The 15,248-nt window shown below is 42.2% G+C and overlaps 1 protein-coding gene across 1 annotated transcript; it reads right to left on the bottom strand.

Annotated features, from left to right (window-relative positions):
- Positions 1–1,097: 1,097 nt before the first annotated feature.
- Positions 1,098–9,826, bottom strand: HOXC8 (homeobox C8). Its single transcript, XM_053967383.1, has 2 exons — positions 9,358–9,826; positions 1,098–1,393 (listed from the first exon to the last, which is right to left on the bottom strand). The coding sequence occupies exons 1-2, from the start codon at positions 9,824–9,826 to the stop codon at positions 1,098–1,100; spliced, it is 765 nt and encodes a 254-aa protein (XP_053823358.1).
- Positions 9,827–15,248: the final 5,422 nt, after the last annotated feature.

Genomic DNA, 15,248 nt, shown 5'->3' with positions numbered 1-15,248 from the left:
GAACAAAAAAGGGAAAAAAAACAGGTGGAAAAAGGGGATAAAAAAAGGGGGGAAAGGGATAAAAAAAGGGAAAAATTATTTTGAAAGAGGGGGAAAGGATAAACAGGGGGGGAAGGATTGAAAAGGGGGATATTATTTAAAAAAAAGGGGGGGGAAGGATAAAAAAGGGGGGGAATTGATTAAAAGGGGCTGAAAGGATATAAAAAGGGGAAATTATTTAAAATGGGGACAAAGCTGAAAAAAGGGGGAAAAGGGGAAAAAAGGGGGGAAAAGGAGGAAAAGGGAGGGGAAAAGGGAAAAAAAAAGGGGAAAAGAAGGGAAAAAGGGGGGAAATTAGAAAAAAAAAGGGGAAAAGGAGGAATAAAGGGTGGGAAAATAAAAAAAAAGGGGGAAAAGGAGGAATAAAGGGGGAAAATTGGAAACAAAGGGGAAAAGGAGGAAAAAAGGGGGGCAATTAGAAAAAATGGGGGGAAAAGGAGGAATAAAGGGGAAAATTAGAAACAAAGGGGAAAAGGAGGAAAAAAGGGGGGAAAGGGGGAAAAAAAGGGGGGAAAGGAGGAAAAAAGGGGGGGAAGGGAGGAAAAAAGGGGGCAAAATTAGAAAAACAGGAGGGGAAAGAAGGAAAAATAAAAAAAAGGGGGGAGGAGGAAAAAAGGGGGGGAAAGGAGGAAAAAAGGGGGGCAAAATTAGAAAAAAAGGGGGGAAAATTAGAAATAAAGGGAGGAAAGGAGGAAAAAAGGGGGGAAGAGGAGGAAAAAAGGGGGGGAAAGGAGGAAAAAAGGGGCGAAAAAATTAGAAATAAAGGGGGAAAAGGATTAACCCCCCCCCCCCAAAAAAAAAAAAAAAAAAAAAAAAGCAGGAATCAGGGAATGCTCCCCGCCAATAAAAGCTAAAAATCCAAAAGCCCCGAGGCGCTTGACAGGTAGTTCCTGCTGCGTGAGCCTCTCCATTGGAAACTCTATAAAAGCGAATGGCCGTCGTAAACATCGCGATTTATCGTCTGCCAGGAGGGAAAAAAACAACAACAACAACGGCGGCGGCGGCGGCGGCGGCGAGCGCCGCTCGCTCCGAGCCCAAAGCGCCGCTCGAGCCCGGCCTTAGTCCTTGCTCTCGTCCTTCTCTTCCTCCTCTTTCTCCTCTTCCTCGTTGCCTTCCTCCTCGGCTTTCTCCTCGTCGCGGGCGGCGCCGGGCAGTTTGTCCTTGTTGTTCTCCTTTTTCCACTTCATGCGGCGGTTCTGGAACCAGATTTTCACCTGGCGCTCGCTCAGTCCCAGCGCGTGCGAGACCTCGATGCGCCGCTTGCGGGTCAGGTACGGGTTGAAGAGGAATTCCTTCTCCAGCTCCAGCGTCTGGTAGCGGCTGTACGTCTGGCGGCCGCTGCGCCTGCCCGGGGCTGCGGGGAGAGCCAAAGTAAATTCAAATTAAAATTGAAATTAAAGTTAACATTAAAATTAAAATTAAAAGGGTTTTGGACAGTGGGAGTTGAAGTACATCGGGATTAAAGGGAAAAGCTCCCGCGGCTGGGAGCGGCTGTACGTCTGGCGGCCGCTGCGCCTGCCCGGGGCTGCGGGGATCAACATTCAAATTTAAATTAAAATTTAATTGAATTTAAAAAAAAAATTGGATTTTTAAAAAAATATATGGGTTTTGGAAAGTGGGAGTTGAAGTACATCGGGATTAAAGGAAAAAGCTCCCGCGGCTGGGAGCGGCTGTTCGTCTGGCGGCCGCTGCGCCTGCCCGGAGCTGCGGGGATCGAAATTAAATTTCAAATTAAAATTGAAAGTTAAAATTAAAATTGAAATTAAAATTAAAGTTCAAATTGAAATTAAAATTAAAAGGGTTTTTGAAAGTGGGAGTTGAAGTACATCGGGATTAAAGGGAAAAGCTCCCGCGGCTGGGAGCGGCTGTTCGTCTGGCGGCCGCTGCGCCTGCCCGGGGCTGTGGGAATCAAAATTTAAATTTAAATTAAAGTTACAATTAAATTTAAAAAAAAGGGTTTAATTTAATTTTAAAAAGAAAAAAAATTGGATTTTTTTTTTAATATATGGGTTTTTGAAAGTCGGAGTTGAAGTAAATAGGGATTAAAGGAAAACTAAAGTTAAAATTAAAATTAACGTTAAAGTTAAAATTAAAATTAAAATTAAAATTAAAAAAAAAAAGGTTTAATTTAATTTTAAAAAATGGATTTTTAAAAAATATATGGGTTTTGGAAAGTGGGAGTTGAAGTACATCGGGATTAAAGGGAAAAGCTCCCGCGGCCGGGAGCGGCTGTACGTCTGGCGGCCGCTGCGCCTGCCCGGGGCTGCGGGAATTCAAATTCAAATTAAAATTCAAATTCAAATTTAAAAAAAAAAAGGGGGGGGTAATTTAATTTTTAAAAAAAAATTGGATTTTTTTTAAATAGATGGGTTTTTGAAAGTCGGAGTTGAAGTAAATTGGGATTAAAAGGGAAAAAAAAGGGGGATTGGATTAAAAAAAAAATCGGATTTTAAAAAGAAAATGGATTTTTTTTTTTAATTGGGATTGAAATAAATTGGGATTAAAAGGAAAAAAAGGGGGGATTGGATTTCTTAAAAATCGGATTTAAAAAAATGGATTTTTTAAAAATTGGAATTGGAATAAATTGGGATTAAAAGGACAAAAAAAGGGGGGGAATTCAATTTTTTAAAAGTCGGATTTAAAAAAAAAAAAGGATTTTTACAAATCGGAATTGAAATAAAATGGGATTGAAAGAAATTTGGATTAAAAAACGAAAGGGGGAAAATTCAATTTAAAAAATCGGATTAAAAAATATGGATTTTTTAAATCGGAATTAAAATTAATTGGGATTTAAAACAAAAATTGGAATGAAAAATGAATTGGAATGAAAATATATCGGAATGAAAAAATCAATTGGAATTAAAAATCAATTGGAATGAAAATCTATTGGAATTAAAAAATAATGGCAATTTTTTTAAAATTGGGAATTTAAAAAAATTGGAATTAAAAAAATGGGAATTCAAATTAATTGGAATTGGAAAAAATGGAATTAAAAGAAATCGGGATTAAAAATCAATTGGAGTTTAAGAAATTGAAATTAAAAATAAAATTGGAATTAAAATTAATTAGAAGTTAAAAAACGAATTGGATTTTTTTTTAATTGGATTTTAAAAATGAACTTTTTTTTAATCGGAATTTAAAACCAAAAAAAATTGGGATTAAAAAAAAAAAAAGTGATTTTTTTTGGGAGGGAGGGGGAATGGTGAAAATTTGGTTTGTGTTTAGGTGTAAAATACGCCCTGAAAAGGGAAAATACGGAGGAAAAGCAGAGTAAAACAGAAAAAAAAAATTTAAAAAAAGTTTAAAAAGAAAGAAAAAAACACCCCGAAGAAACAAACAAACAAACAAAAAAAAAAAAGGAAAAAAACCCAAAACAAAACCAAAAAAAGAAAAAACCCCACCCTCAGTAATGATGAGAGAAAAACTCCTGAAAAGCCACCAAAATACCCCAAAAAAATGATCAAAAATCGAACCTAAAATAACCAAAAAAAACCCAAAAAACCCAAAAATCCCCAATAAAGAAAAAAAATCACCAAAAAAAAAAACCCCAAACACCCCAAACTCCCCCCTCGCTCCCTTTTGCCCCCGCCCGGCTGAGCTTGGGGGGGTAAAAACCCCAAAAATTCCGATTTTTTTTGGCCTTTTTTCCGCCGGTGCTCGCCCCTTCTGGCCCTGCTTTGGTCCCTTTTCCACCTTTTTTTCACCCATTTTTACCCCTTTTTACCCCTTTTTTCACCCATTTTTACCCCTTTTTACCCCTTTTTCCACCCTTTTTTCACCCATTTTTACCCCTTTTTCACCCATTTTCACCCCTTTTTTACCCCTTTTTTAGCCCTTTTTTACCCCTTTTTTCACCCATTTTTCACCCATTTTTAGCCATTTTTACCCCCTTTTCACCGTTTTTTCACCCATTTTTACCCCTTTTTTGCCTCTTTTTAGCCCTTTTTTACCCCTTTTTTCACCCATTTTCACCCCTTTTTTACCCCTTTTTCACCCATTTCCCCCCTTTTTACCCCTTTTTTGCCTCTTTTTCACCCCTTTTACCCCTTTTTTATCCCTTTTTTCACCCATTTTCCCCTTTTCCCCCTTTTTTCACCCATTTTACCCCTTTTTCTCTCCTTTTTTACCCCTTTTTAACCCCTTTTTCACCCCTTTCCCCCCTTTTTTTCACCCCTTTTTTCCCCCTTTTTACCCCTTTTTCACCAATTTCCACCCCTTTTCCCCCATTTCCCCCCTTTTTGCCAATTTCACCCCTTTTTACCCCCTTTTTACCCCTTTTTTCACCCATTTTCCCGTTTCCCCCCTTTTTTCACCCATTTTTACCCCTTTTTCTCTCCTTTTTTTACCCCTTTTTAACCCCTTCTTCACCCCTTTTCCCCCCTTTTTTCACCCTTTTTTCCCCTTTTTACCCCTTTTTCACCAATTTCCACCCCTTTTCACCCTTTTCCCCCTTTTTTCCCCCATTTTCACCCTTTTTTCCCCTTTTCCCCCTTTTTTCACCCATTTTTACCCTTTTTTTCACCCCTTTTTGCCTCTTTTTGTGCCCCTTTCCACCCCCCTTTCGCCCCTCTTTAATTTACCCTTTTCACCCCTTTTTCACCCTTTTTTGCCTCTTTTTTGCCTCTTTTTCACCCCTTTTTTCACCCTTTTATCACCATTTTTGCCTTTTTTGCCCCTTTTTTGCCCCTTTCCCCCCTATTTAATTTACTCTTTTTACCCCTTTTTACCCATTTTTACCCATTTTCACGCCTTTTTTGCCCCTTTTTTGCCCTTTTTTGCCCCTTTCCACTCCCTTTTCGCCCCTATTTAATTTACCCTTTTCATCCCTTTTTTTACCCATTTTTACCCCTTTTTTGCCTCTTTTTTGCCCCTTACACCCCTTTTCCCCCTATTTAATTTACCCTTTTTACCCCTTTTTTCCCTCTTTTTGCCCCTTTCCCCCCCCTTTTCACCCCATTTTTTCCAGCCCTTTTTCACCCTTTTCTCTGCTCTTTTTTTGGTCATTTTTCACCCTTTTCTCTCCTTTTTTTCCCTCTTTCCACCCCTTTTTCTCCCTTTTTCTCCCTTCCTTTCTCCCTTCTTTTTTACTCCATTTTTTGCCCTTTCTCACCCCTTTTTAACCCCATTTTCACCCCCTTTTTAACCCTTTCCCTCCCTCTTTTTCCCCCTTTTTCACCCCTTTTCCCCCACTTTCCCCTTATTTTGCCTTTTTCTCCCTTTCCACGCACAAAGACCCTTCCAAAAGGGGGAAACCCCTCAAAAAAAAAAATCAAATTATTCCTAGGAAAGGCACATTGTTCGCAGAAAACCCTCAGCAGCCTCTTTAGCCCTTATTTTTTTATTTTATTTGAATTTTTTCTCTTCTTTCCTCCTTTATTCCTCTCCTTTTTCTCTGTTTTTCTCCTTTTTTCTCTCTTTTTCCCTTACTCTTTCCCTCCCCATATTCCCATTTTCCTGCCCATCTTTTTTCCCTTTTCTTTCCCATTTTCCCTCTTTTTTCCCTTTATTCTTCTTCTCTCCTCCCTTTATTCTCATTTTTTCCCTTTTTCCCCTTTTCCTTCCTTTTTTTCCCCCTTTTTATTCCTTTTCCCCCCTCATCTCGCCCTTCCCCTTCCTTTTCTTTCCCTTTTTCCCTTTTTCTTTCATTTTCAACTTTTTTTCCCATTTTCCCTCTTTTTCCCCCCTTTTCCCCGATTTTTCCTCTCCCCCCTTTATCCCCTTCCCTCCCCCCACAAAACCCCAAAATTCCCTTTTCATTTTCCACACATTCACCCCAAAACACAGACAGGGAGGGGGGTGGGGAGCTCCTTTTTACCCAAAATCTCCTTTTTTCTCCTCAAAACAACCCCAGAACCCGAAGATTCTCCTGCTCGTCCACAAAACCAACTCGGGAGGGGCAAAAAAATGACAAAAAAAAAATCAAAATAAACCGGGGAAAAATGAAAATAAAAGCAGCTGAGGCTGCAGCGCCGGCACTTCCTCCGGCGCTAATGAGAAAATCAATTTATTTTGGGGGAAAAAAACGCAGATCCGGCTGCAGCTCCCGGCGGGTCAAAGCTCGGAGAAATAAATAACGATTTTCCTCCGGCGCAGCCCCTGGGCCACGTCCCCTCGCCAGCGGCCACAATTCTTCTCTTCTCTTTTTTTTTTTTTCTCCCCTTTTTTGTTTTTTTTTTTTGGGTTATTTTGGATGCTTTGAATTTCTCACTTTTCGCCCTAAAAACCGCCTCACATGGTTTGAATTACCCGCAGCTGAAATTCGAATTATTTCCTTTTTCCCCCTTCGTTTTCCAGGCTTTGTTTTATTTATGTATTTTGATTTTCCTCACATTTGTCTTATTGGTTTTTTTTTTTTAATATATATTTTTTTAATTCCAACCCTCACAGCCCCAGGCTGAGGGTTTTGGTTTTGGTTTGGTTTTTTGTTTTTTTTTGTTTTTTTTTTTTTTATTTATTTTTAATTTTTCCCCTCCCTCCTGCAACTTTTTTTTTTTTTCCCCCTCCGGAGGCGTGATGAAATAATAACGACATCAATAGGAAATGACAACAATATAAACATGAAATAACAAGAAAAAATAATTTAAAAATTTGAATATATCTCTATATAAATATGAAGAAATCCTCCGGACCGGGTCCCACCTCTCCGGCTGCGTCTCCCAGCGGTTAAAAAAGGGCATTTTTGACATTTTTGACATTTTTAAGAGCGCTGCTCTTATCAACATGCAAACAACCTCGTGGGAGCCGTATCTTATTGCCAATCCTCCAGGCAAGCCATAAAAAAAGAAAAAAAAAAAAAACCTAAAAAATAAAATAAAATATCCCAAGTTTTACTTTTTAGCGCCTTTTCAGCTTTAGGTTTTTTAATTTCTTTTTTTTTTTCTAGGGAATCCCCTCGGTTTGTTTTGGTAAAAAAAAAAAAATAAAAATATTCTAGAGAACGGCTGGGTTGGAGCTGAGGTTATTATTGCTATTCTTTAAAAATAAATAGGAAAATAAATATATTTATGGGGAAGTGGGGATGGGCGCGTTGGCGGGAGGTCGGGATTTTGGGGAGATGCCTGAATTTGGGGAGAAGAGGCCGGAATTTTGGGGTAAAATCTCGGAATTTTGGGATAAGAGGCCGGAATTTCAGGGTACATTTTGAGACGGAAGGTCTGAATTTGGGGCTAAAAGGGCGGAATTTGGGGACAAAAGTCTGAGTTTTAGGATATGAGGCCGGAATTTTGCCATAAAAAGTCTAAATTTTAGAGAGGAGAGGCCGGAATTTCGATAATGATAAATGGTGGGAATTTTGAGATAAAAGGCCGGGATTTGGGGATAAAAAGTCTGAATTTTGGGACGAGAGGCCTGAATTTCGGGCTGAAAGGTCGGAATTTTGGGCTGAAAGGTCGGAATTTTGGGCTGGAAGGTCGGAATTTTTGGGTGAAAGGTCGGAAATTTGGGCTGAAAGGTCGGAATTTTGGGCTGGAATGTCGGAATTTCGGGCTGAAAGGTCGGAATTTCGGGCTGAAAGGTCGGAATTTTGGGCTGAAATGTCGGAAATTAGGGCTGAAAGGTCGGAATTTTGGGCTGAAAGGTTGGAATTTTGGGCTAAAAGGTGGGAATTCTGCTCAGCACGCGGCATTCCAACATCTGCACACACACACAGAGGCACACACCGAGACACGAACAGCCCCAAAATCCCCCAAAATCCCCCAAAACCCACCCAAATAACCCCAAAAGAACCCAAACAACCCCAAAACACCCCAAACAACCCCAAAACACCCCAAACAACCCCAAAACAACCCAAACAACGCAATTCCAGCCCAAGCGGCACCAAAACCCAGCCAAAGCCAACCCAAACAAACCAACCTCCTTCTCTTTTCTTCTCCTTTTCCCCTCCCCTCCTTTCTCCTCCTTTCCCCCTCCTTTTCCCCTCCTTTTTTCCCTCTTTTTCCTCTTTTTTCCCTCCTTTTCCCCTCTTTTTCCTCTTTTTCGCTCATTTTCCCCCTCTTTTTCCCCTCCTTTTCCCCCTCTTTTTCCCCTCCTTTTCCCCCTCTTTTTCCTCTTTTTCCCCTATTTTTCTTCTTTTTCCCCTCCTTTTCCCCTCTTTTTCCTCTTTTTCGCTCATTTCCCCCCTATTTTTCCTCTTTTTTCCCTCTTTCCTGCTCTTTTTCCCCGATTTCCCTCCCCTATGCTCTCTCCTCCCTCTGTCTCCTCTCGCAGCGCCCAAATGACCCAAACCCGACCCAAAGAGCTCCAAAAGAGCCCAAATCCAACCCGGCACCAAAAGAACCCAAACGGCACCAAAATCGACCCAAACTGACCCAGCCAACACCGAACCGCCCCCGAACAGCCCCAAACCCACCCCAAACGCCACCAAAACGAGCGAGACCATTAAAAATAGACCAAAAAATAAAAACCCAAATTAAAAAAAAAAAAAAAACAAAACAAACCAGAAACAAAACGACCCAAAAGAACCCTGCCAAAAAAAAAAAAAAAAAAAAAAAAAAAAAAAAAAAAAAAAAAAGAGAGAGAGAGAACACAGGAAACCCCCTCAAAAAAAAAAAAAAAAAAAAAAAGCCCTAAAAAAACCCACAAATACGCTGAAAAAAATCCCTTTTAAATGCCTTACAAAATAAATGAATAAATAAATAAATAAATAAATGACCCCCCCAAATACGTTGGAAAAAAAACACTAAAAAAAATCACTTTAAAATCCCTTAAAAATAAATAAAGAAAACCTCCGAAAACACAAAAAGAAAAACCCTCTCAGAAAAAAAAAAACCCACCAACAAAAAACAAACAAAAAAACCCAACCAAAGAAAAAAAACCAACAAAAATTAAAGAAGCCAACCGAACCTCCCCACCCCCGCCTCAAAAGAAAAAAGGATTTAAAACAAAAATTCGAACAAAAATTCGAACAAAAATTAAGAGGAACATTGAAACAAAAAAATTAAGAGAAAAATCGGAACAAAAATTGGAACAAAAATTCAAAGGAGCAGTTAAACAAAGAATTAAAAGAACGATTGGAACAAAAGTTCGAATAAAAATTCGAACAAAAATTCGAACAAAAATTCAAGGGAACAGTTAAACAAAAAAAATAAAAGAACAATTGGAACAAAAATTGGAACAAAAAATTGGAACAAAAAGTCAAAGAAAAAATGAAAAGAAAAATTTAAACCAGAAATTAAAAGAAAAAAAAAATCCGAACAACAACAACAACACAAAAAAACTACAAAAAAAAAAAATCCGAGCAAAAAAAAAGACAAGGAGTATAAAAAAGACATGGAAATCCCCCCAAACCCCCTCCCTTTTTTTTTTTCCCCCCAGCCTCACCGTGCGGCCTCATCCAGGGGAACATCAGGCTGGGCGAGGAGCTCTGGCTGAGGTGCCCCCCTTGCCCCTCGGCCCCGCCGCCTCCTCCTCCTCCCGCCGCGCCGCCGGCCGAGGATTTACAGTCCGCGTAGGGCACCGCGGGCGCGTCCTGCTGCGCGCCGTACAGCGCCTGCCGCGGCAGCGCCTCGTAGCCGTAAAACTTGGAGGCATCGCCGTGGCACGCCAGGGCGCAGGGCGCGTTCTGCTGGTAGCCCGAAGGGTTGGAGATGCCCGAGGCGCCGTGGTGGAAGAACTCCTGGACGTGGTGCGAGGGGTGCTGGAAGGACGGAGCGGCGCCGCCGGGGCCGTAGAGGACGGCGGCGTGGCTCCGGCCCACGCTCTGCGGGAAGCGGCAGTCGTAGTAGGTCGGCTCCAGGGATTCGCCGCCTTTGTACTTGGAGAAGAGCGGGTTGACGAAGTAGGAACTCATGACCCTCGCATGCAAGACCGGGGAGAGGGGGAAAGAGGCGAGCGCGGCGGGGAAACGGCCCCGCTGCCGGCGGTGCTGCTGCGGCGGCGGCGGAGGGGGCGAGCGGCGCGGGAAGGGTTAAAAATAACAGGGGGAAGGGGGCTGGGGGCGAGGGGGAAATGGGGGGGGGGTGACGGTGGGAAATTCGGTTTAATTCGCGGGGGGAATCAGGGGAAAGGTTGGGGAAAATCGGGGTTAAGGTGGGGGAAAGCGGGGTAAAGGTGGGGGGAAAATCGGGGTAAAGGTTGGGGGAAAATCGGGGTAAACGCTGGGAAAAATCGGGGTAAAGGTGGGGAAAATCGGAGTTAAGGTGGGGAAAAATCGGGGTAAAGGTTGGGGAATATCGGGGTAAACGCTGGGGAAAATCGAGGTAAACGCTGGGGAAAATCGGGGTAAACGGTGGGGGAAAAATCGGGGTAAACGCTGTAAAAATCGAGGTAAACGCTGTAAAAATCGGGGTAAACGCTGGGGAAAAATCGAGGTAAACGCTGGGAAAATATCAGGGTTAACGCTGGGAAAATATCAGGGTTAACTCTGAAAGAAATCAGGTTTAACGCTGAAAAAAAAAAATCAGGGTTAACTCTGGAACAAAAAAAAAAAAAAAAAATCCGGGTTAACTCTGCGAAAAAATGAAAAATGCCGGGTTAAGTCTGCGAAAAAATGCGGGTCAACGCTGGGAAAATATCAGGTTTAACTGTGAAAAAAGATCCGGGTTAACTCTGATAAGGAATCCGGTTGGGTTCTGAAGAGACCCCGCTTCGAGTCGTAAAAAAAAAAAAAAAAGGTTGGTTCTGAAAAAAAAAAAAACGCCGCTCTAGTTATTAAAAAAAAAAAAAAATCCGGGTGAATGCTGAAAAAAAACGCTGTTAAATTCTTTAAAAAACCTGCTGTAATCCTCAAAAAAAAAAAAAAAAAAAAAAAAAAAAGGTTTAATCCTGAAAAAAACCCCACCGCTTTAGCCCTGAAAGAAACACTCTTTAATTCTTAAAAAAAAAAGGTTTTAACTCTCTCTCAAAAAAAAAATCCGCTATAACTCTAAAATCAAAAAAAAAGCAGCAAAGCGAGGTTTGTCCCTCTCACTGCTGAAGTCCTGCGCTTTTTTTTTTTTTTTTTTTAAAGAGTGGCTATTTTTCTTTTCTTTCTCTTTTTTTTTTTTTTTTAAGATTTTTTTTTTTTTTTTGGAGGGTGACCGCTGTCGGTAATTTTTTTGTTGTTGTTGTTGTTGTTGGTTTTTTGTTGTTGCTGTTTTTTTTTTTTTTTGGTAATTTTTTTTTTTTGGTTGTTGTTGTTGTTTTGTTTTTTAACCGCGCTCTCAAAGGCGTTTCATGGTGGCTCCGAGTGGCTCCGGTGCTCTTGACTCCTCTCTGCTGTGGCGGTAGGTAGAGCTCTCCTCCCTCCCTCCCTCTCTCTCAATTTCTCTTGGAACTCTGCTCCTTCCCTTTAACACCACAGGCAAATTCCTCAAAATCCCGGCGGTGTGGCTTTTTTTTTTTTTTTTTCTGCTCCCTTCTTTTTTTTTTTTTTCCTTCCCTTCCCTTTCCTTTTTTTTTTTTTTTTCCTTCATTTTTTTTTCTTCCCTTCCTTTTTTTTCCTTCCTTTTTTTTCTTCCCTTCCGTTTTTTTTCTTCCCTTCCTTTTTTTTTCTTCCCTTCCTTTTTTTCCCCTTCTTTTTTCCCCCCCTTCTTTTTTTTCCTCCTTCTTTTTTTCTCCCTTCTTTTTTTTTCCTTATTTTTTTCTCCCTTTCTTTTTTCCCCTTCTTTTTCCCCCTTTTTTCCCTTCTTTTTTCTCCCTTCTTTTTTTCCTTCGTTTTTTTTTCTTCCTTTTTTCCTTCATTTTTCCCCTTCTTTTTCTTTTTTTTACCTTCCTCTTTTTTCTTCCTTTTCATTTTTCCCTTCCTTTTCATTTTTCCTTTCCTTTTCATTTTTCCTTCCTTTTCATTTTTTCCCTTCCTTTTCTTTTTTCTCCCCTCTTTTTCCCCTTCCTTTTTCCCTGTTTTTATTTTCCTCTCCTTTTTTCTCCTCTTCTTTCCCCCCTTTTTTTTTTCCTTTCCTCCTCTTTTTTCCCCCCTCCTTTTCTTCTCTTCTCCTTTCCACCCCCTCCTTTTTTCCCTTTTCCCCCCCTTTTCCCCCCTTTTTTCCCCTCTTTTCCCCCAATTCCTCCCCCCTCTCCTCTCTCCACCTCACAAATGACCCCAAAATTCCGCTTTTTTCATGGGGGGGAGCGGCCAAAAAACACCGAAAAACCCCCAAAATCCGCGATCCCGGGGGGGGAGGGGGCGCCTGCAGACCCCAAACCCCCCAAAAAACCTAAAAAAAACCCCAAAACCCCAAATCTCAACCCCCAACCCCAACCCCCCCGTTTCCTTCCGGGCAGCGGGGGGGGTGACCCCGGCTCACCTGAGCAGGTAAATCCCAACCCCGGGACCCCCCCGGGACCCCCCCGCACCCCAAAACCCCAAACCCGGCGATCCCGGGGGGATTTGGGGTTCTTTTTGTTGTTTTTAGGGTTTTTTTTGTTGTTGTTTTTGTTGTTGTTGCCATTTCTGGGGGGTCCCACCTGGAAGGGGGAGGGGGCCCTGAGGGGGGGGGGGGTTCCTCTTTTTTTCCCTTTTTTTCCCAGATTTCCTAAACTCCTCCTTGATTTTTTGGCCTTTATTCCCTTTTTTTTTCCCTTTTTCCTTTTCCTCCCCATTTTTCCCCATCTTATTTTCCCTTTCTCCTCTCCTTTTCCCCCTTCTGTTTTCTTCTATTTTCCTCCTATTCCCCCTTCTATTTTCCTTTTATTTCCTTCTTCCCCTTCCCTCCTTTTTCCCCCTTTTTCCCTCCCTTTTCTTCCCCTTTCCCCATTTTCCCTCCTATTTTCCCCTTTATTCCCATTTTCCCCCAATTTTCCCCATTTTCCTCCCTATTTTCCCCATTTCCCCCCAATTTTCCCCATTTTCCTCCCTATTTTCCCTCAATTTTCCCCATTTCCTCCCTATTTTCCCCATTTCCCCCCTTTTTTCCCCCATTTTCCTCCCTATTTTCCCCATTTCCCCCTTATTTTTCCCCATTTTCATCCTATTTTTCCCATTTTCTCGCTCTCCTGGTGCTGCTGGGAACTAACCAAACAAAAGCCCCCCCCCCCCCCCAAAAAAAAAAAACAACCAAAACTGAGCCAAAATCCCGGGAATTTTCCCCCCTCTGGATCGGCCGCTCCTCTCTGTCCTGGGGAGCGAATAAATCCACAAAACCGCCCAGGGTTTGGGTGTTTTTTTCCATTTTATTCCATTTTTTTCCATTTTTCCCCCACCTCCCTCCCCCCCCTGTTTAACCCAATCCTCTGGAATTGCCCGGGACGGAATTCCGAGGGGATAAATTGAAATTTTTTTTTTGCCTGTAAAAAAATCCACTTTGGAGGCAAAGTCAGGCTGCCCTTTGTGCGCGCTGCAAAAAAAAAAAAAAAAAAAAAAAAAAAAAAAACCAAAAAAAAAAAAAAAAAAAAAACCAAAAAGCACCAAACCCACCCCAGACCCTTTTCCCCCCTTTTCCAGCCCAAAAAATTCCCATTTTCCCGTTTTCCAGCCCATTTCTGAACCCTCGGGCCTCACTTTTTTTTTTTTTTCTTTTTTTCTCTTTTTTTCTTTTTTTTTTTTTTTTTGTGACCACCCCCTGCAAACTTTCGTGCGGACGGAACTGCTTGAAAACACCGAAATCACCCCAAAATCCGAGGGGTTTTGTTCATTTTTGTGTGATTTTTTTTTTTTTCAGGCTTGGGGAGGGACGAGAGCATTTCCCAAAAGATTTTTTTTTTGCTGTGGAGACGCCAAAAATGCCCCAAATCCCCCCAAAATTCCATCACCCCAACCCCATCAGAGCCCTCCCAAACCTTTCCCCCCTGAAAAAAAACCAAAAAAACCTGAATTATTTTCAGAATGATTTCAATCCTAATTTCCACAAAACCTCGAGGTTTTCCTGCCCTGCAAAATTCACATTTTTCAGCTTTATTTTATTTGGGGCGGCTCCAGCCTCAGGAAAGGTTCAAATTTTGAATTTTTAAATTTTTTCTTTGATTTTTCCCCACACCTCCCCGAGGACAGGAACGACCCCCGGCCCACCTTGAGCCGATTTTCCCATTTTCTCCCTTTTTCTCCCCATTTTTTCCCCCGGAGAAGGCGGCGCGGGGAGGGGGGGGAGCTGCGCGGGCAGACAATGAACTCATTTCCACCCAGCCCCCAAATATTCCCATTTTTAACGCGAAATTCCCATTTTCTGCCACGAACCCCCCCCAAACCCTCCCGCTTTGTGCGGAATTCCCCGGCTCCGGCTCCTTTTTCCCCAAATTCCGCCGGTTTTCCCCCAAAAGGAAGGGAGGGAAGAGCAGGCAAGGACAAGAGAGGCTCCGCAATTCCCAGGGACAGAATTTCCCCTCCCTAATCAATAATTCCTATTTTTAAACCCCCAGCGCCGATCCAGGGGGCGAAAATAAATTGGAATTTTCAGCTCAGGGTGGGGGGAAGAAATTTTGGGTTTTTGGGGTATTTTTTCTGGATAAAAGCGCGGATTTCCCTCCAAAAAAAAATCTCATTTTAACTTGGGGATGAACATCGGGATTTTGGTGAAAGGACCCCCCCAGCCCCTCCAGGATTTCTAGGAATGATAAAAACACAATTCCCGCTGTTGTGGTTTTTTTTTTTTTTTTTTTTTTTTTTAATGGAATATCCCGATTTTTGGGGTGCTGCTCTTTGTCTGGGGCGCGGGGTTGGGGTTTTTTTTGGGGGCATTTCGTGGGTTTTGAGGATTTTCTGTCCCCCCTCCTCCTCCCTTTTGCCCTGACCTTCACTGGAAAATGTCATTTTCTGCTTCCCCACCCCGGAGCGCGGCGGGAGACGTGAGGGGCGTAAATAACGAGGAGGAAGGGGGGGAAATGAGGAAAAATCAGCGCCGCAACCGCTCCAAAAAATGATTTTTTTTTTTTTAAACAGCATTTTAATTTTTTTTGAGGGGGGAGGAGGGGAAGATTTTACGCCCTTGGATGCTGGGTGCACCTCCATTAGGAGAAAGGAAGGGATTAAAAATTAAATTAAAACGCGGATTTAAAATAAAATTAACTTCTGTTAAAAATTAAAAAAAAAAAAAATAAAATTGAAAAATAAATTTTAAAATAGACCCAAAAAAAAAAGAATGGAAGGGCGCATGAAAGGATTGAAGAGAGGCGGATTTGGGGGCACGGGCAGAGCGCGGGGGTCGCGGGGTCGCTCCGCGGGTGCGGAATTTGGGGGGGGGGGTGGGGGAGGGGCCCCTGCGCGAACCCTGGGCCGACAGCGCCACCTCGCGGCCGCGCCCGCGCAGCGCCGCGGAGCGGGCTGGGGGGGCCCGGGGGATCCCAGGGAACGATTTTCCTTC

Source organism: Vidua chalybeata, chromosome 30 (genome assembly GCF_026979565.1).
Source record: "Vidua chalybeata isolate OUT-0048 chromosome 30, bVidCha1 merged haplotype, whole genome shotgun sequence".
NCBI classification, from domain to species: domain Eukaryota; kingdom Metazoa; phylum Chordata; class Aves; order Passeriformes; family Viduidae; genus Vidua; species Vidua chalybeata.
The sequence above is the reverse complement of the archived record's forward strand: the minus strand, read 5'-3'. Positions and strand labels throughout refer to the sequence as shown.

Bases quoted from the DNA above. Each gene is read 5' to 3' on its own strand.
- HOXC8 (XM_053967383.1), bottom strand. From the start codon at position 9,826: ATGAGTTCCTACTTCGTCAACCCGCTCTTCTCCAAGTACAAAGGCGGC. The intron at 1,394-9,357 runs GTGAGGCTGGGG...CTCTCCCCGCAG, and splicing joins CCCCTGGATGAGGCCGCACG to CCCCGGGCAGGCGCAGCGGC.